The 21,143-nt window shown below is 38.1% G+C and overlaps 1 protein-coding gene across 1 annotated transcript in view; it reads left to right on the top strand.

Moving 5' to 3' along the window:
- Nucleotides 1-2,158, top strand: part of DDX1 (DEAD-box helicase 1) — a 41,301-nt gene extending 39,143 nt beyond the window's left edge. The window contains exons 24-26 of the mRNA XM_006262060.4: nucleotides 50-145; nucleotides 662-782; nucleotides 1,812-2,158. Of these exons, the coding sequence (XP_006262122.1) occupies nucleotides 50-145; nucleotides 662-782; nucleotides 1,812-1,942 (348 nt within the window). The 3' untranslated portion in view covers nucleotides 1,943-2,158. The remainder of the gene's footprint in view (nucleotides 1-49; nucleotides 146-661; nucleotides 783-1,811) is intronic.
- The last annotated feature ends 18,985 nt before the right edge of the window (nucleotides 2,159-21,143 follow it).

The raw sequence follows: 21,143 nt of genomic DNA, 5'->3' as shown, positions 1-21,143 counted from the left end.
ATACTCTACTTCAACAATGAAGCTGTATTTCCCATATTTTTTTTTCCAGGTTTGGTATCACGTTTGTAGCAGCCGTGGAAAGGGATGCTATAATACTAGACTGAAGGACGAAGGAGGTTGTACCATATGGTACAATGAGATGCAGGTAAACTGTTTCTTCAAGAAAATTCATCTCTTTCAAAAGAAATGATTTTGTTGATTTCTCAAGGATTTAGAGTTATATGGTTTATTATTTTATTCTGTCAGTAAAATTCAAGCATAAACTGATTATTTTCAACATCCCATGGATTACCAAACTAAAAATACTTTTTAAAGTGAAAACCCTTAAGATTTTTTTTATAAGTAAACATCTATAGGGTCCTGTTTATTACAAACAAACAAACAAAAAACATTGACTTTTGCAGTTCCTATCATTGTATTATAGATGATAGTGAACGCAGTGTAACTTGCAGTTTTAGTGTGGGCTGAAGGCAGAGACTTTGTTAAATAAGTGTGATAACTTACATGTATACACTTGTGAACCATTTTTCTTTAAGGCCACATTCTTCTTGGTTATATGCAGCTCGTATTGAGACAGATGAATGTAGCTTGCCCCTGCTTTAGCTGCCTTCGGAAAAGCAATCCTTTTAAACAAAGGTTCTTGAATTTGTTTTTTTCTTAGCTCTTGGGAGAGATTGAAGAGCATCTGAACTGTACTATTTCCCAAGTTGAGCCAGATATTAAAGTACCAGCAGACGACTTTGATGGGAAGGTTACATATGGACAAAAAAGAGCTTTGGGCGGTGAGTCTTCAATGAGTTTTTTTGCTCTGTCTTTGCAGTATTTCTGGTGATAAACCAGTGTGTAACTTGCTGTATAACTACAGTTTAACTGACAATAATCCAATTAACTAGGGAAAAAGGTCCCTGTTATGATTTCTGGATTACATAGCCACTTTTAAGACTTGTCCAGTGACAGGGTATTTTTCAAAGCATGACAATTTCATTTTTAATCCAAGCTCTCAAATATTAACATCTGTGGTAATGAGGTATCCCACTTTTTCATAAGTATGTAGTTGCATCCACCTGTGAATGTAGATCTTGTTTTTAAATTGGCTAACAACATGGATGTATATTTTATATGTAGAAATGAAGGCTGCCTCCAGATTTCACGGTCCCAGCGCAATCGAACACCACTTTTTTTGCGGTGAAGCACCACCCCTCTCCTCCTCGCCCCCCCCCATGCCATCTGTCAGTCTCCAAGGAGAGGTGGGACTTCTGGGGCCCCTTGACCAATCAGAGTTGTGGGGAACCCTGCCACCACTCCCCAAAGATTAACAGTTGGCCACCTGTCAGTCTCTGTGGAGGGGCAGGACTTGACCTCTCAGCCAGTTGCGCGCCCCCTCCCTGTGCTTCAGGATGCCATGGCTTCTGACCTCTGTTTGCATCTCCTTCCCGCTTGTTTGCGGGGACCGGTCTTTTTCACAGGGGACCTACCAAATTTGTGGTTTCCATAAACATCACAAAATCGTAAATTTTGTAGGTCCCTAATTAGCTCTCTCTGGTATGTTTTAATAGCCTAGGTACAGTTTTAAAATACACGAAAGCTTCATAAATCGGAGGAAGATGGATAAATGAAAAAAATATATATTTTAGTCTGGATAAACGAGAAGTGTGTGTAGATTGAATGTATTCTATGAATATGACAGGGAACAAGTTTCTCAGTATGTTGGGAAGGATGGAATAACTAACTCGGAACAATTGCAGTGGAACATAAGTACTGCTGGCAAGTTATTTCAAGCATGTGATTTAGAGTGGTTCTTTTTTTGGCAGGTGGTCTTTATAAAGGCCATGTGGATATTTTGGCACCTACAGTGCAAGAGTTGGCTGCCCTTGAAAAAGAAGCGCAGACGTCTTTCTTGCATCTTGGCTACCTTCCTAACCAGCTGTTCAGAACATTCTGATTGTGTCACACTTCAGGCAAGACTTAAGTAATAGAGGTTACACACTGAAAATACTAAAATCCTGTGCTGCCTGTGAGCAGCAGTATTTACAATAACTCTAAAAATAAATAAATAAAATAAACTCACTATTCTTGCATGTCAAACAACATTGTTCAAGGATGTAGACTGTATTAGCTGTCTTAAAAATTGACCTAATAAAAATGAATTACCCCCAAATAGTATTTTGATATTTTTCTGTCTTTACACTTGAATGAGCTGGTTCACAGAATCATGGGTTGCGTAACTTTGATCTCCTGGAAACACAAATTTCATTTCAGTCAATTCAGTCAATCTGTAAGGAATATGAAAACATTACTTTTTTTTAATTTCTTAAAAACTCATACTTAATTGTTTTGTACTTCATTTATGCTATTTAGTCTACATTCAGTTTTAATAGTATAGCCTGCCTTTTAAGAAATCTTGGCTCTGAAGATGCTTTTAATTGTGAAGTATAACCAACCACTTTGACTCAAGTGCATTATTTTAAGATAACTACTGTAAGTTTACTATATTGCATTTCTTTTTAAACACTTCAGAAATTAAATCCTCTAACCCTTAGCTATGAACAAGTTTCAGTTAAGCAATAGGTCACCGCACTTCGCATTTGCTTCTGTCTGTGGAGAAACAACACATGTCTTTTACACTGATTATGTACAGATATAAGTTACACCATGCTCTAGAGAAGATCAATGACCAACTCTTCTGAGGTAGCTGCCCACATTCAGTGTTATTGCAACACCTCACATCAAGGTAAAGGAGTCAGTAATAGCCTGTTTGAACGAAGTTGCTCAGAGGACCTTAATTGAACATGTGGACAAATGATCCATGCACCAGTGTGTAGTTATCCCTGACTTTCCAAGGGTGAAGTAACTTGCTTTGCACTAGCATAAATGTGTTTTGTGTTCACACCCTGATTCTTTTAGAGTGCAGCATAAATTAAGAAGAGGGCAGAAATGGGCTTCACTTTGGCACCAGGTGACTGCAAAGTTTGTAAGCGTTGCAAGCAACAGTAATATAAATGCTAAGATTGAAAAAAATCTCATTTTACAAAGACATGTGACCAGACCGATATCCTTGTGAATACTCCTCTGTAATCCCTAATAGTCCGATTTGTGTCTGAAAATTTAATTTAACTATCGGAATGTTTCCTAAAAGTTTTATATTTCTTCAGTTGGATGCGTTCAAGTGAGAACTTTAGCGTTCAATTATTTTTAGTGGCTTAACAAAGCCATTGGTTGGCACTTGATAAGTATTGTTTAAAAAATGTATAGTTGCTATTTCTGGGGTGCACATTTTCAAGTCCTCCCATGCCCTATGGTATTATAAGACCGCATTTTTTGTTAGCAAAAATGGTATTGTAATAAATTGCAAGGATTGCAGTATTGCACCTGCCCTATTACTAGCAAGCAGTGTATACCCAGAATGCAACTGATCTTTGTGTCCATCAGAGAAATAAAAAGTAGCTTCAATGAAAATATCCCTCCTGAACCTGGGGGTTGGGGTAGGGAGAAGGAAGCAGTGCAGTATTATTAAGATGCCAGTTTAATTATAGTAGAGTGTTTAAGAAAGATGAGTAGATCTATAGTAGTGAAGTGAATTTATCACTATCAAATGGGTAAGAAATAATGGCATAATCGTTTATATAAATTCTATTACAGAGCCAAAAGTCTATGGTTTGTGTGCGTGTTCTCCCTCTGAACTCGGAAAAACTCCTTAATATATTACAGGAGGATTTATTTTTAATGGCCTTGAAAGACAGTTTTTTCTCTTATTCCATTATAATGGAATTCTTTCTGGTTATAGGGATCAACTACTATTGTTGAAAATAACACCTAAAATTATCATAAATAAAAAGGAGGGAAAAACGGATGGTTCATATATGATTACAAGTTGCAGTTAAACTCATAAAATAGATGTTAATTTAGGTCTATTTTAAGTAAGCTGTTACAAAAATGTCAAAAAGCATTTAATGCAAAGCACACACAAAAAAAATGAATTAGTACAATTCTGTGGATTTTTTTTTTTATTTAAAATATTTCCATCGTAAAATATAATTTAGAAAATTTTGAACAGATCTTGTTAAAATTTCAGACTCTGTCTGTATTCTAAGCACTAGAGTTTGAGAATTATTGGCATTGAATGGTATGGAATCAGGCCAACTTTTGGCCATAGTCAAATAGGTACGTTCTTCAGAGGCTTTTGCCGAAATTCTTTATACACGTGCTCACAAGGACTGCAGCAAAACTTCCCAATTAGAGAACTTTGCTAGACCTTTAGAATGTGCTAAGCAGAACATAACAGAGCCCAGCTTTCTTGTTGAGATCATTGCTTTAGGAAACGTTTTAGTTTCTAGTTGAGATGGTACATCGATAGACTTGCTCTTGTAATGTGTCAAGAAATTTCAATGCATGACTTGTTAATTTGGAATTTTGGGTAGCTCGGAGGTAAATGGACGAGTAAAAAAATAAAAAATGCAAGCAACAGTGTCCAAACACAGGTAAGAATTTTCTGTCTTGTGAAGTTCAAAGAACTTAGAAAGTTGAAATTACTGTGCAAACCAAGCCCACTTTTTAAGCAGTATAGTTTGTTCCAGTGTAGCTGGCAACAGGTGTTTTGTCTATGCAGTATGAACCTTTAGGAGCAGCCAAATAGCCTCCTAAATCCTAAAAAACAAACAAGTCACTCGGAGCTTACTTAAAAAATCCAATTCAGGAAAACATCTAAAAACATGCTTAAGTTCCCACATAGAGTGAGCATTCTCTCTGAAACAGCAGTGTTCATTTGCTTTCACTGACTGAGATGGGAGGAAGATGGACTAACTCGCGTGACTAGGTTCAGACTTTAAGTGTTGTCATATAACTGCACAAGAGATCAGAAAAGCAGCAGCAAACAATGTGAAGGTATTTTTACACAGAATGTCTTGTCCTTCAGGAAGTATGCATACAAGGGAAAATACAAGAGAAATGCATATGATTTACCCTTTCACTGCTCACTTTACAATTATGACTATAATTTGTCCTTTAATGTATTCTACATCTCCTGTCTTTTTAGTATTCTATTGGCTACCTCATGGTGGTGCTAATGTTTTATTTATGCTTAAGGGAAACAGTCCACACCGATTTATTACTGCCACTTGGTGTCAGTTACGTATCGTCTACTTTTTTTCTTCAATTATTATTTAAAAAAAAGTTTAAGCTTTATATTTTTAAAATTAAAATATTGGGACTTCTTACAATATGAAGAATAAAGGGAACTTGCTTCATAGACTGACTTTCTGTTACAACCTTTATTAAACTGCCATTTAAACTGATGAACTGGTTAATCCACCAAGAACTCTTTTCAGTTTTAACCTCGTTTAAGGTACAACATTACTTCCTGATGCAGCCAGAACTATTGTAAGTATCAGAACTGCCATATGTTTGTTACTGGTCAATAAAATGAGATTTTCTTCCACTCCCTCCTAAGTATCTAACCCTCTGCAAGTAGCTCTAATACTGAGCATCTTTATCACCAATTAATAGTTTTTAGAGTTTTATTGACAAGCAGTAAGTCAGTACATGTACCTAAATCAGTTGCCACTTCCATGAATTATATGATCAGATGTCAAAAATACAATCCCTAGTAAAACGCATGTAGAATACTAGCTTTTTTATTTTTTTATTGCGTTTTTTGATTGGCTGCTAAAAATACCAAAATTAGGGTGATTAGGACAAAATTAAATATTGAAGAATCTGATTTCTTTTTTGGGTGCTCTGTGGTATAGTACAGCCTAAAATCCCACAGTTCAATATATGTACTAAAACAAATTGGTCAAAAATGCAAGGCTATTGAATTGATGTCTCATGAGAATTCATGCTCTTAATGGATGATTAACTATTCATTTGAGTATTTATAACTACTGGTAGTAATCTTTCTTTGTTTTCCTTTTCTCCACTATAAAGGTTCCTTTTATGGAAGGGAAAAGGATACAGATGGTGTTTGCCACTCAGTGTCCAAACTGCTGAGCTGGGGCCCCTTTTCAGTAAACTCCAAAGGCAGGAGTTCAGTGGTCTCTTACACTTTAAGTATGGTTTTATTTTGCTACTGTGAAAGCAGACAAAATTGCTTCTGGCAATACTATGTTATGCTCGAGTGTTCTCATGTTTTATGGAATCACACATGCAAATAACTGTTCCTAGTCTATTTGACGATGTAATTGGCCTGTGGTCACTTCCATATGTGAAGATAAATATCATACAATACGAGTAAAATAAGCTAGACATGCATTTAAACTAGTTAGCAAAATTAACTTGCTGCTCATTGTCTACATCAATTTAAGGAGGGAAAATTGGACAGAAAACAGTATCTTGTGGGATGGTGCACACGTGTGTAAAATTTTTAAAAGAAGATTTTTTGTTTGTTTGTTTAAGGGGGGGAAGGTGGAACCCTGCATTGTGTTTAAAATAAATAACATCTAAATCATGGAAATATGACATTTTTCCTCGAGTCGTAGCATTATTTGGGGGCCCTTTTGACAATGAAGTATTTATCAGAAAACTTTCTTAACAATTGTAAATGAAGCTTTAGATTACAGTCCACCTCCTACTGTGAATTCTGAAAGATCTGTGTTGCACAACTTTTGAGAGCTTCATTTAAATGAAGAGACACAAATTAGATTGATAGCTTATTGGACCAGCTGTACAGTTGTGATAGAATTAGACAAAATATAACTCATTGCTTCTGCATAACTCCTGGACCATCCTGACTACAATATCGCTCTTAATGCTACCAAGACCATTAAAATCCATTCTTAACACATGATCTCTACCCTGTCTTATTTTTTTCCCGAGAATTGGTATTCTCAAGCAAGTTTTATGCTCGGCCACTTATTCCATTTGCTATTTGTCACTTAGGACCTTAGGAAAAATACCAATGATACCACAATGTAAACTACATCAATGCCACTTTTGCTAGTGGCTTTTGATAAATGAGGATCTGGCATACTATCACATTGGTAGCATCTGTACATGGGTTCCACAGACTTATGGTGATTGTGATGGAATACTGTGTTGTCCTTGGTGAATAACTGTTGCAAAACAATGGTTGTGAAACTTATCTGCTTCCCTGTAGCTATATTTTTAATTGGCTGTTTGAAAATAAGACGACATTTTTGTACTGACTCTTTTAATGTTAGAGTAGTCATCTATCCGAGCTGGACGGGGGGGGGGGGGGAAGAGTAACAGGATCTAATTTGGGTATTTTGTGTGCTTTGCAGTTTTCAAGGTCGAATTGTAATAAAAATGTATTCACACTGTAGATTCTAATTCCATTTGAAATGGTCAAAATATTAAAACTTGAAAATTGAGTTTAAAATAAAAATGTCAACTCATCCATATGTACAGTTCTGCTCTGGTTCTGTTATAGTGCACTAAAATAATGAATAGAATGCTTTACCATATTCAAGAAATGAGGTCTATAAAATCTAAAATGAGCTGCAGTGGTTTGAAGTTCTGTCAACAGTCCAAATTGCATTATAGTCCTGCTGTGGCAGCAGGAATTGCTTGATGTGCAATATGACACCTTTTTTTCTCCTCTTGTGTCCCTATTTAATCCAATTTTCTAAAGCACATGTTAATTGCAAATATATGGCAGGCACACTTGGCTTTCTTTAATCTTACTGAGCAAAAAAATTAAAACCTGTATCTTTTGTAGTGTTAGCTTTTTTTTTTTTTTTTTCCAGGTGTTTCAGAGTTAACTTATCTTTACATCTGCAATTCTTTTCTCTTCATTCTTTGCTTTAAAAGAGTTTTCTATAAAGCAGAGTAGCTGAACTAAAACAAACAGTTTTCATGGTGCGCTACCTGCTCATGCTGCAAGGGGTATCCTCGATCTATTCTGTTGAACTCAGATCCTGCATGCAGCAATGCTGAGACAGAAGAATACAAGCAAGTGGTGCCAGGAAATTGGCAAGGTTGAACATTGCTCACCCTAACAAGGAGCAATGCAAGTCTGCCTTCAGAACACCCACTTTTATTTTTCCCTTGTCCTTCACCATCCGAAAGTAGCCTTCCGTTTTGGAAAGCAATCCAGCAAGGATGAACTTTTTCGTATTATGTGTGCATTCCTATGTTTCAAGTCTTATCTCACTTCTTTGTCACTAGTGTCATTTTTTTACTTCAGTTAACCCTGCAAAGCTAGGATACTGACAAAACCAAGCTAAGGTCTATTTTAATCTGTAGCCACGGAATTGTATTCATGGTTCCAGCTGATATCTGTTTCAAACCAACAAAGATAGTGGGGTTTTGTTCAGGTGTCATTGAGGCCTGCAAACTATATTTGTAAAATATGAGAGAAAGGGGGTTAAACTGAGACTTAGGATTCAGAGTATAGATTGAGTTTGCATGACTGCAGGCACATCTACACATGCTTTTACACACACCTAAACTTAATGTGCATTTACCTAATGTGCATTTAAGGCGATTTATGTGCTCATCTACATGTGAATGCGCTAAGGCACATTAATATGGTGCGTGGATCGACTTGGGACTCGGGGTAGTCCCAAGTCAGTCGATATACATAGTGTTAATGCACGTTAGAGTGTCTACAAATGCATCCAGGTGCCTTAGCTATTCGCACCTAAATTTGATACCTGTTTTTGCAGGTATTATATTTAGAGGCAAATAGCCTAAAATCACTATTCTTAAGGTGCATTAAGGGTGCGTACATGTAAAGCCATGCCCTCAATGTGCCTTAAAAATGGCTAATGCACCTTAAATTGGCACATGTAGACATGCCCTGCTAGTAAGATGTTAACTCTTAGCCATACCCATTGCTTAAGACACTTTCATATAGAACATCCACAATTATTAGTCTTATTTTTTAGTGCCAGGGTAAAAGATACTTTAAAGAGGTCCGGATTTTCAAAAATATTTGAGTATCACCCGGCTGAAAAACAAGTCCCTTGTTAAAGGTCTTTCATACTTGTCTACTAAAATGATTGAAAAATGTTCAAATCTCAGCTGTAGAAATTGTTGAGACTCAATGAGCACAGAACTATGCTCTGCTTGCATGCTATCACTACCCTCCCTACAATGGACCATGTGATGTGTCTTAGCCAGCTGGTTTCTTCAACAGCTGATTCAAATGTCCCATTGTAGTTGCATTTTGGCTTGATATACTTCATAGCTTAAGCATTCTGAGATAATTTTTCCAAGATACATTTCCAAAACATGCATTAGCCAATTTAAGCTTCCTACATCAGTAGTGAACCTTATTCTGTTCCCAAGGAAATGGGGTAGTAGTAACTCTTTTCTTTCATGTATGTTTAGATTAGAGATCTGATCAATGTATTCTACCCAGAATAGCAAGAGGTTGTATTGTCTCTCTTGTCTTGTGATGTCCTCTCTTGTCTCTCTTGTTTTGATTCTGTGCTTTGCAGTAGTGTTATGCTAAAGGAGAATCTCCCTTGGGTGCATCTTCTCAGAGAATATTTACTAAGTTGAGAACTACTACCTTAATTATGTAAAGAAAGGAATCCCAAACTTTGCAAATCTGTTTCCTCCATTAAGCTAATTAACCCTGGTGCAGAACTGAGTTCCCACAAGGACCATTACATCTCTAAAGAGAGGCATCTGCAGCTCTCCAAGTATTGCTTGATGTAGAGAGAGTGTGTAAAAGAAGAATGAGTTCATTTATTAAGGTGCTGCGGATGTGAGAAACTACTTCAAGGATCACAAGGGCTCTTTATATGGCTTTTCTTAGAGCCATCCTTTTAACATTGCTTTATTTTGAGATGCCTTTTGTAGCGGCATGAAAGTCTATAATGACTACTGGTGTGCTTGCAACTCCGTTTCAAAGAGCTTTGCCTTTACAAGTAAATTTATAACAAAGGAAAACTGGGCTGTGCTACCGGTATTTGTGGAACTAGTATCAAAATTTTTGTTTCTGTTTCAAGAATAAAAACAATCTTAAAAAGAATAAGCAGCCGTGGATGAAAAGAGCAACTCAGCCATAATATTGAGGCTAATAACATGGATTTACATAATTAGACATTACGTTGAGCTTTACAGGAAAAAATCTGGTCTCAGTCCCATATGTGCACAAATTCCTTATTCACATGGGTTGTCCTGTTGAACTACAGTACAAGATACAGTCCTCCTCCTCTTCAGTCTTTTCTTTAGATGAGAGGTCATATTCTCATGTGTCAATCAAAGGGCTGTACTACACAGCAAACATGTGGCAGAGAAATCCACAATGGAGAAAAATTTGCTGTTGGAGTTCTGTGTTTGTGCTGAATACTATATTGATGCCATCTCCTTCCCATGGCATAGGGGCTATGTGAAGGAAATCTGCCATGGGACATCTGGGGGAAAAAATGGCTGAACAAAATTTACAGCAGTAATTGATACTGGTCCAAGACCTAATGAGGAGACAATACCAGAGACAAAACTAAGACCAAACAGAGGCTGCTCCAAGTCCTTTGGGACTAGTGTAGGTGGCAAGAATCAGACGACCATAACAGATGCTCTCTTCTGCTTTTTAAAGTTCCTTGCATCATTCTTGACCCTATAGCATGGAAGCTGCCTCCTGAAGTGTGGCGTTCTGTCATGTGTGGTGCATTCTCTCTCCAGGGGAAGAATTACACTACCTCTGCATTTGGGGGGTTCTTTCATCATTGCCATCACCATTATTTTAAATGAACAACCTAGCAATTGACAATGTACCTTCCAGATGAAGCAAAAAGCAACGTTTGTGACCTTGAAAAAGCTATTCTGACTTTGTCCCTAACTCTTTCCTGTACGGGCAAACATCTTTTTTTATTGTAGCTAGTCCCATTGTATGCAACTATCTGCTACCAGTTTTGTTCCAGAGCTGTACAGATTGCTTGTTCAGCTCAGGTCACCTAGTTCCTTGAGGAAGGTACAGACAAACTTTGATGCTGATTTGGTATTCCATGTAAATTCATTGTAGAAGACAAGATGCATAATGCTTTTTCAATTATCTGTGTTTTTAGGAGGCATGCTGCCCTGTTTTTAAATTACAGTTTTATGCCAAGACATAATTGCATTGCTGTAGTTTCTGAGAGGTGACAAAGGAATGTATAACTGAGACCTGATTATTGTTTGCCAATGTAGATGGAGCTTCCTAGCCAGATGATAGAAAACATTACTCACATGCTACAGCATAAAAGCTTAGCAGCAGAGAGAAATCCAGGTGAGCTCCTAAGATACAGAGTTAATCTTCCAATTGTGGATGTGGAGCTTCAAACTAATGTAGCGGAATGATGGCAAACTCCATCTACTTGATCTTGTGATAAGGGGTGGTCTCACATTATATACTCTAGCCCAGTGATTTCTACATTGAGATTTCCATGGTCTCTAATGGCAAAAGGAATACAGCATGATTTGTATGTTGCAATAATCTAAAGGAAGTTGTTGATTCATTATTGGATTCAATGTTGAATCCATAAGCACTTGTATATCAGAGCATGGGGTTTCAAGGATAAAAGTATGAAAGATGGGAGGAAAAAATGAGGTTATTTACCAGGTATACACATGAGTTTTCCAGACACCTCGTGACTGACAGTATTTTTTTTTCTTTTACAAAAATGTAACTATGATGAATGTTGGCTTACAGTTTGTTTCTTCCTTGATTAGCACTTCAATTGTATTATATGAGCATTCAGCACCATCATACCTGAACATTTTAGAAACAATCAATACTATTTCCAATTTGAAAACAGTCATTAAAATTTTTTAAAAAGGCTTCAGTCACATCATATTTAGCCCTGAACTGAAACTGGTCACAGCTCAAGTGCTGAAGCTGAGTTCAAAACAACAAGGTTGCAGGCAACTGTACTCAGAACTGTAGCCCTGGAATCTGATCGCTCTTGATGGTATTAGCATTCCTGTAAACTTATCCCTGTCATTTATTGATGCTTTTCACACTCTCCAGCAGTCTGAGGCTCAAAGCAAACAGCTGAGTATAGAATGCACTGAGATGTTTTATTTTATACCCAGACTGATAGATTAGGAACAAGAGATCAGCTTGGATTGGACTGAACCAGGGTCACGCTTCATGCTGAATAAAAAACTCCCAGACATTTTATAAGGGGTGAAATTGAAAAAATGTTGATTTTAATTAACTCAAGTGCATACTGATATGTCCTTTAAGAACAGTGGGAGGAGGTGATCTGTTTGCGTGGCCACCCGGACCCCCAGGTAGATTATACGCTTGACTGCTACCATATGTTCAGCTGGGAGTGACATTACAGCCTAGCTAGGGGGGAAAAGGGGCTTGATCTGAGAACCATAACCACTCTTTGGCTTTAAATGCCATTGTCCACACTGAAACTTTCAACAATAGTCAACTATATCTAAAAGGGTTTCTAAAGACTATATTTTACAAGTCACTGTTAAAGAAAACACCGTACCATTTGGTATGTAGGTTTACATTTACTGCAATTTTATTTTACTTAAATTGTATGATTCCTTTAATGTACAAAATCCTGCTTTTAGTGGCTTTCTAAAGTAGAGCAGTCCATCAGCCCTTCATTAGGAATCCAATCACTATTCTGCACATGTTATGGAAAGAAGAGTGGTAAAAAAATGAATTTCACGTTCAAGTATCCAAAAGGGTTTTTGAAATAGTGAGATAATTGTATAGTTTGGCAGATTATTATTTTTTTAAAAGCATTGATCTCTTAAATGTTGCAAATAACACTTAGGTAGCTTTATGGCTATAGTAATAGATTCCTCCTGCTTTGGAGATAACCACAAAGCAAGTTCTTAGCTAATGAAGTTTTGTGCCATCCCATTTTCCATGAACATAAAAAAAACACAATTTTTAAAGGACAATAACAACAACTGATTTTAAACTGTGTGGCTAAAGGGCACTTATTTTCTTTGAATGGAAGACTCCAGGCAAAGAAAGGGAGATCACTAATACAGTGTTGACAGAATGTCCATCTGATAATGGGCCAATATGGTTCTCCTTCAGATTAAATGGCTTGCTTTATAGCTAAACAAATATCTAAGCAGCTTTGTGCTGTAATATTGCACTGCAGCTTCTAGAAACAACACTGAACTCTCAAAGATTGAGAAATAAAGATGAGAAATTAGGAGTCTTTAAACTGCTGCAAGAATGGCTTTCAGAGGATATTCATTTTGAAATTTAACTTGCCCAAGGTGATACTGGGACCACACACCTTTTGTTTATGTGTTGGGTGGGCTCCTGTGAGGTTGAAAATGGGTGAAGGATTTTCCATAACTATAAATCTAGTCTTTCTCTTTCCACGAAATGTGAGTTCATAGAGTATTGAAGACTCCAGTTCATACATATTAATCCTCCTGTTTGTCAAGGAAGCTATTACTTTCACATGCTTTTATGCTTCTCACACTATGGGATAATAGTTCTGTATATATTAATGCTTAAATATTTTATAGCTACAACAAAATTACATTTGAATAACATTAAGAATCTGACTTAAAACACAAGCAAAGGCATTTAAAGCTCAGGCAGAAAGTTGTAACTTACATTAATTTTTCAGGGGTTTTTAATGCTTGAAAAGAGCACTATTCAGCACCATTGAATATATTGCATATCTTAATCCCAAAGTGGCATATTGAGGATGGATTTCATACCTTCATTTGTAGTTTGTGAGTTTTATATCAATCATTTAAAAAAAAAGAATAAATGTAAATGTAGATTAAGTTGATGATCTGAAAGGTGAAAACGTCTACAGTAAATATGCGTGTGAGTATTTATTTAACAAGTCACATGTATGAACCATTGTGCAATTTTATGTTTTTAATTATTTTATTCCATGTCCTCTTTGTCCAGAGAATCGCACTCAGTTTCAGGAACCCACATTGTCTAGCAAAAAAACCCTCCATGTCAAAGAATGTATATAAATATACATTTTTTTTTCTTGTAAAGCATTTCTTTGATTCTGTGTACAGGACTGATTTGAAATTTTACCTCATTTTGCCTTCATGGCATAACCACTTGTATTTCTACATGAGCAATTGCATGTGTTACACTTCAAAACCCATGAGAGTCCCATATTTAATGATCATAGGCCAAAGGGGCTCAGAAAAGGGCTCAAGGGCCTAAAATGAGACTTAAGTGAAGTTTAGGCACTTAAATCCAAAATCAAAGTCCTGACAGCTACCGCCCAGCTGCTGTTTCACCCTGGCAGTTCCTGAATTCCATGGGCACCTTGTTTTTTGACTCCAAAATTCCCCAGACAGCTGAAATTCTGCTAGGAAGTGCAGGTGGAGGAGTGGCACTGTATGTTGACACTAAAAGCAGTAACAGCATTTACCTGCAGGGAAAACTGCCACAGAATCTGCACGGATAGAAATGATTTGAATAAAAACAAGAACATTAGGATTGTAATACCTACCACCTGATCAGGAAGGTGAAGATGACTATGAAATGCTTAGCAAGATGAAAGAAACTGCTAAAATGAGGTGGGCAATAATAATGGGAGACTGCTGCTATTCTCATATGGACTTAGTAAATACGTCATCAGGATCAACTGTAGAACAAACATTTCTGGATGTACTTTGTGACAGCTTTCTAAAACAACTCGTCTTGAAACCCACAAGCGGAGAAGCAATTCAAGACCTACTCCTGAGTAATGTATGCAGCTTGGTTCTGTTTGTGAGCTACTCTGTAACAGGGACCATAACACAACCACATTCAACATTTTACGGGAGGGAGCGAGCCAAAAAAATCCACCACGCCAATATACAATTTTAGAAAAGGAATGGATGGAAAAATGAGGAAGTTGGAAAGAAGAGAAAAGAAGCAATCCTAAATGGACAACGCCGGCATGCAGCCTAGAAGTTGTTTAAAATACCATATTAAAGGCTCAGGAAAAAATGTACTGTATACCATATCAAAAGAGGTAACAAGTGGTTCAATAAACCCCCTGCATGGTTTAATAGCAGTTAAGGAGGCCATCCAAGACAGAAAGACATCCTTCACAAAATGTAGGCTATGCCCATGTGAGGAAAACAGGAAACCTCACAAAACTTTGACAGGTCAAGTATGAAAACAAAAAAATGCAGAGCAGCTAAATTAAATTCCATTAAGTCACCAGGACTGGCTGGCATTCATTGAAGAGTTCTGAAAGCACTCAAGGGGAAATTACTTTGGCAATGGTGGCAATAGTATGTATGTTATTGTCACAAACTGCCTCTGTGCAGGCTGGCAGTTTGCCAACATCAGACCCATCTACAGAAAGGGCTCCAGAGGTGATCCTGGGAACTGCAGACCTATAAGTCTCATTTCAATCCCTAGCAAGTTGATAGAATCTATAATAAAGAATAAAATCAACAGTCACATGGACAAGTATGATCTGTTGGGGAAAAGCCCGCATGGTTTTTGTAAAAGGAAATCTTGCCTCGCCAATCTGCTGGAGTTCTTTGAGGGCGGGGACAGGGGTGATCCAGATGACATAAGATATTTGGATATTCAAAAAGCTTTCAACAAGATACCTTACCAAATGCTTTAAAATAAAATGTGTTGCCACAGGATTAAAGGGAAGGCTCTTTCATGGATTGAGAGCTGGCTAAAAGAGAGGAAGCAAAGTATAGAGCTAAATGGTCACTTTTCAGGTGGGTGGACGTCAAAATTAGGTATCTGTCCTGGGCCTAATTTTGTTTAACATTTTCATCAATGACTTGAAAAGGGGGGGTACACACAGTGAAATCTCCAAGTTTGCAGACAGTCCTAAATTATACTGGATAGTGAAATCCCAAGTGGATGGAGAGGAGGTGCAAACAGATCTCATGAAGTTAAGTGAGTGGGCAAAAAAATGGCAGATGAACTTCAGTGTCAACAAGAAAAAGGTAATGCATATGGGGAAACATACCTCGACTATATCTATACAATGGTGGGTTCTGAACTGGCTGTTATGACTTCCGACAGAGTCCTTAGAGTCATTGTAGATTGTAGATTGCCTCTGTACACTGAGCTGACATTTTTAGAGGCTACCACAAAAGCCAATAAAATCTTGGGCAACGCTAAGATTGGAATTGAAATCAAAACAGAGAACATCATCATGCCATTATACAACTCCATAGTGCACTCACATCTTGAATACCGTATGCAGTTCTGGTCCTCACGTTTCAAAAAGTATGTAAGAGAATTAGAAAAAGTATAGAGAAAGGCGACCAAAATGATTAGGGGTATGGAGCAGTTGCCATACTAGGAGGGACTAAAAAGGCTAAGGATCTTCAGTTTGGAAAGAAAGCTGGGGGGTAGGGGGGTGTTGTTATTTCCCCCTTTCAAATAATACTCTAGTGGTCTGAACTTTCACTCACAGCTTGGGACACTGATGTTGTTCAATCCCCTCCTTTCTTAGTTCCCAGGAAAGTAGTCTAATGCAGGGCTGCCTACTTGGCTGTCTGCAGGCTACATGTGGCCTGTAGCAGTAAACATGCAACCTGTGGGTGCATCTACATGGAAGCACTTAATGCACAGTAGTTTAATAACACTGTGCAGTGGTGCCTCACAACACAGACAGTGCTAATACGCCACTGTGCAGTATTATTAGGCTACTGTGCAGTACCATCACAAAAAGGCATTTGCCAATGCTACTGTGCAGTAACTATAGTTACTGCTCGTTTAGTTAGTATTTCAGTATGCAAGTATTAATTAAATGGGCAGTAACTATTGCACATTAATGAATGTGTAGATGCACCCTGCAATTGCCTCTCCCACTGCTGCATGGCAAGGGAAGGCCCACGTGGGACCACACAGCACTGGCCCAGTCAGCACAGCAAAGGGAAATCCCAAAGGGGCTGCTCCCTGCAATATATGGCCTGGGGGATCTGTGCCTGGGAGCCACATGCTGGCACTCACTACGTGATGTCCCCAGCTATGTCAAAGTTGAACAGCCTTGGTCTACCACTGGGATATAAGTTGTTCTGGAATGGGAAGACACTCTCCATTCTTCCAGCAAAACTGCACTATTGTGTAGAAAATAATTCAAGATTCAACAGACCACTGAGAAAAACGGAGAGGGCCAACGTGCAGGAGTAAACCTGACTTTTTATCCTCTATAGGAGGTAAGTTTTTATAATGGTTAATTATGCTTACAATTAAAAATGTCTTCTCTAAACTTGTCTAGGATCAACTTTTAGCCCTTGGATTATGCTATATCTTTATCAATTTAGACTGAAGATCCCTCTCTTTTCAAATGTCTCTACATATGTGTTTAAAGAACCTTCTCATGGACAAACTGAATGTTTTGCGATAAGACATGCTCTCAGACCCTTCATCATTGTCATGGCTCCTCTTGAAAACCTCTCCACTTTTCAATATCCTTGAGTTGTGTTCCAGTTACTGGTTGCACCAATGCCAAGAGGTAAAATAACTGCTCTATTTATAAAAGTCTTCTATTTATATACAAGGATCACATTAGCCACAGTGTTGCCAGGATTTATTTGATTGTCTCCCATGACCTCCAAGCCATTTTCAAAGTCATTGGTTCCTAGGATAGAACTCCTATGCTGGAAGCTGGCCTACAGGGAAAAGACCTGTGACCCAACATCACCAGGGTCCTACTCCTTCCTCCTACAACTATTGCCACATTTGGAATCATAGAAAATTAGGGTTGGAAAGGATCTCCAGATATCATCTAGTCCAATCCCTGCTCAAAGCAGGATCATCCCCAACTATATCATTCCAGCCAAGGCGTTATCTACCTCGGTCTTAAAAACCTCCAAGAATGGAGATTCCACAACATCTCTTAATATCTAACCTAAACTTCTCTTGCTGCAACTTGAGACCATTGCTTGAGGTCTCAAGTTGCAGCAAGTGCCAGTCCTGTATGGCTCCACCCAGTGCTCCTCATTCTGCCACCACTGAGAACAGTCCAGCTCCATCCTCTTTTGAACCACCCTTCAGGTAGTTGAAGGCTGTTATGAATGCCCCTGACCCAGTCTTCTCTCCTCCACACTAAATAAGCCCAGTTCCTCAGCCTCTACTCACAAATCGCATGTCTCAGGCCTCTAATCATTTTCATTGCCCTCCACTGGACTCTCTCCAGTTTGTCCGCATCCTTTCTATAGTGGGGGACCCAAAACTGAACACAATACTCCAGTCGTGGCCTCACCAGTGCAGAATAGAGGGAAATAATCTCTTCCCTCAATCATGCTGTTAGCTTTCTTCACAACCAGGGCACACTGTTGGCTCATATTCATCTTATTTTCTTATTATGACCACTAAGTCTTCTTCTGCAGAACTATTGATTAGCCAGTCAATACCCATCCTGTAACAGGGCGTAGGATTGTTCTGTCTCAAGTGCAGGACTTTGCACTTCTCCTGATTCAACTTTGTGAGATGTATTTTGGTCCAGTCCTCCGTACGAACATATGGATCTCAGATTGGCATCCTCAGTCATCTCCAGACTCAGGATTGACTTCCCTCTTTACTGGAAAGCTGTCTACATCATATTGAGGCACTACTGCTGCTGGTAATTTAAAATTTGGCTACATTAAACAGCACGCTGTTTGCTTGTGCCTAAATTATCCAGTGACCTAGATCATTACGTATCAGTGACCTGACCTCCATTATTACTACGCCCCAATTCTCTTCATCAATAAACTTGAAGAAAGGGTAAATGTTAAGTAATACAGTACCAAGACCTTAACCTTGAGCGCCCAGACTATGAACACCCATGCTTACTGATCATTCCCCCAAATCAATTACATTTGGAGACCTACCAGTGTTCATTTTAATCATTCTCATTTCTTAATAAAAAGCTGTGGAGTACCAGTTCAAATGCCTTACCATTATCTAGCTCTATGACATTAATACTCTTGCCTTTTAAACCAAACCTTTAATTTCATCATATCAACTAAGTTTGAGAAGATCTATTTTCCACATACCTGATTACTATTAATTATATTGCCCTCCTATAAGTCTTTATTAGTTGAATTCTGTATCAACAGTTCAATTATTTCTCCTGAGATCAATGTCAGGCTGACAGGCCTATAATTATCTTTATCATCCTATTTGCCCTTTTTTACATATTGTTATATCATTAGCTTTCTTCCAGACATTTGGAATGTCTCCAGTGTTCCAAGATGTATGAAAAAGTCAGTATTAATGATCTGGACAGCCTAAGAAATATAGCTTGCCAAAATTTTTTGACCCGAGTTTTCTGGACCTGCTGATTTAAGCAATGTCTAACATACTATATGCTGTTTAGCATCCTCATGAGTTGTTATTAGATTTGAATGTGTTGTATCACTATCATTAGGATATGACTAGATCATCATCCCTTTTCCCAAACACATCATGGAAATATTTATGAAACACTTCAGCATTTTTGTCATGATGATTGACAGTTCTACCATTTGCAACTAATAATAGGTCGGCATTGTTAGGATTCCTTTTGTTCCTATTATATTTTTCAAAACTCCTTCTTGCTGTAATAAACTCTGCTGGCCATAACCTTAACTTCAGTTCCTTTGTCTCCCCTTGTCAACTTCCTACCATTCCTAGCTTCTAATTTATGTTAATTGCTAGCAACTTCATTTTTTCCCCCACTTATACTTGTTATGATTTTTATAGCTGCTTTCCTTTACCTGCTAAACTAAACAAGTTTGATCAAGTAGCCTTCTTCCTTGATTGTGGGTTTTGTTTTGTGTTTTGGAATCTAGTAAAATGTCCTTACACAGTTCCTAAACATCCTTCATATTTTCCTGTTTGTTTAATTTCTTTCTTCCCAGCTGATTTGGCATGCGTCTTACTTACTCAAATATAAGATGACCCTGATTATAAGACGACCACCAACAATTAGATTCTATATTTGGAAAACCTATACATTTGATATAATTTAGCAGGTATACAATCTAATTATTGGGGGTTGTCTTGAATTGGTCACCCTCCCACCACCAAAGCAGGGGAAATAAATTTGGGGGATCAGCTAGCCCCTTTGCTTTCTGCCCCTGCAACAACTTCTCCCTGCAACTCCATCCCTCCTCCTTACTGTCAGACCCTGCTCTCCCTGCATACATTGAAGTGAGGGGCAATTTTGAAAAAGCTGTTCTTGAAATAAACATAGCTATAATAATTTACATATAGTACAATAGACATATTTCAACCAGAATTGATACATACTACCTTTTTTTAAATTTTTTTTTTAACTGCTGCAAGTTTTAGCACAGGTACTCCATAAACACACTTTTATGTAGCACCTTGGCACCTACTCATAGGGTACAAACTATATATATATATTTTTGCAAAAATATGTACACACACACACATATATATATATATATATATATATATATATATAAACTATACCTTTCGCAAACCATCAAGTGAACACAGTGGTTCACTTGACAGACCAAAACACACTTTGAAAGTTAAACTATTTCAGTCCCCTTACAAAGTTCACACCAGACATCCACATGCCCATGCACCAGTCACCTTTCCAGTGCTTTCACTTGTCATCGTCTTCAGCAGCACATCCTTATCGCTGTCCTCACCATTGTCCTTGTTGTTCTCTTCAGAGGGTTTGCCTCTGAAAAATCTATGCCAGTCCCCTCCCCGCCATTTGCCATCTCTTTTCTGTTGTCCTTTTCTGTCTTACTGTAGTACCAGTACACTTCACTTAGCCCCATTTTAATACAGTCCTCAACTGTAGGGTATGAGTGTCTATTTGTGAACAGTTTTTGCTCTTCCACAGGGCATACCTGAAGCAGGAGATGAACTGGTTAAAGCTGGCTGTCAGGGCCTGTTGCTGTTTGATCAGGTGCCTGTAGAGGACCGCATCCCTGTCACCACCAGAAGGAAAGCACATATTTTATTCCAAACCTCTCTGACATATAGGCAGTCCCAGAAGAGGTGGTTGATTTTTTTTTTTTACTGCCACCAGCAGGTTGACCTCGGGCAATTTGATGGGCCTTTCTGCCCTGCACCATTTCTCCATGCCCATATGGGGAGTGCCTGGTGGATTGTCTGCCAGTTCAGGACTTTGTGCTCCTTCTGCAGGTCCTTGTGGAAGATTCGCTCCCACACAGCCTGGCAGCTGTCACCAGGTAGTAAAATCACAGGCAATATGATATCTCTTGCTCTTACCACCTCCTGTATCTTGTGGTAGTTCACTAGGGTCACTAAGGTTGCATCGCACAGCTTATATGTCTCCTGGAAGGGTTTG

The sequence above is a fragment of the Alligator mississippiensis genome, chromosome 1 (genome assembly GCF_030867095.1).
Source record: "Alligator mississippiensis isolate rAllMis1 chromosome 1, rAllMis1, whole genome shotgun sequence".
Classification (NCBI taxonomy): domain Eukaryota; kingdom Metazoa; phylum Chordata; order Crocodylia; family Alligatoridae; genus Alligator; species Alligator mississippiensis.
This window is presented reverse-complemented; position numbering and strand designations above follow the sequence as displayed.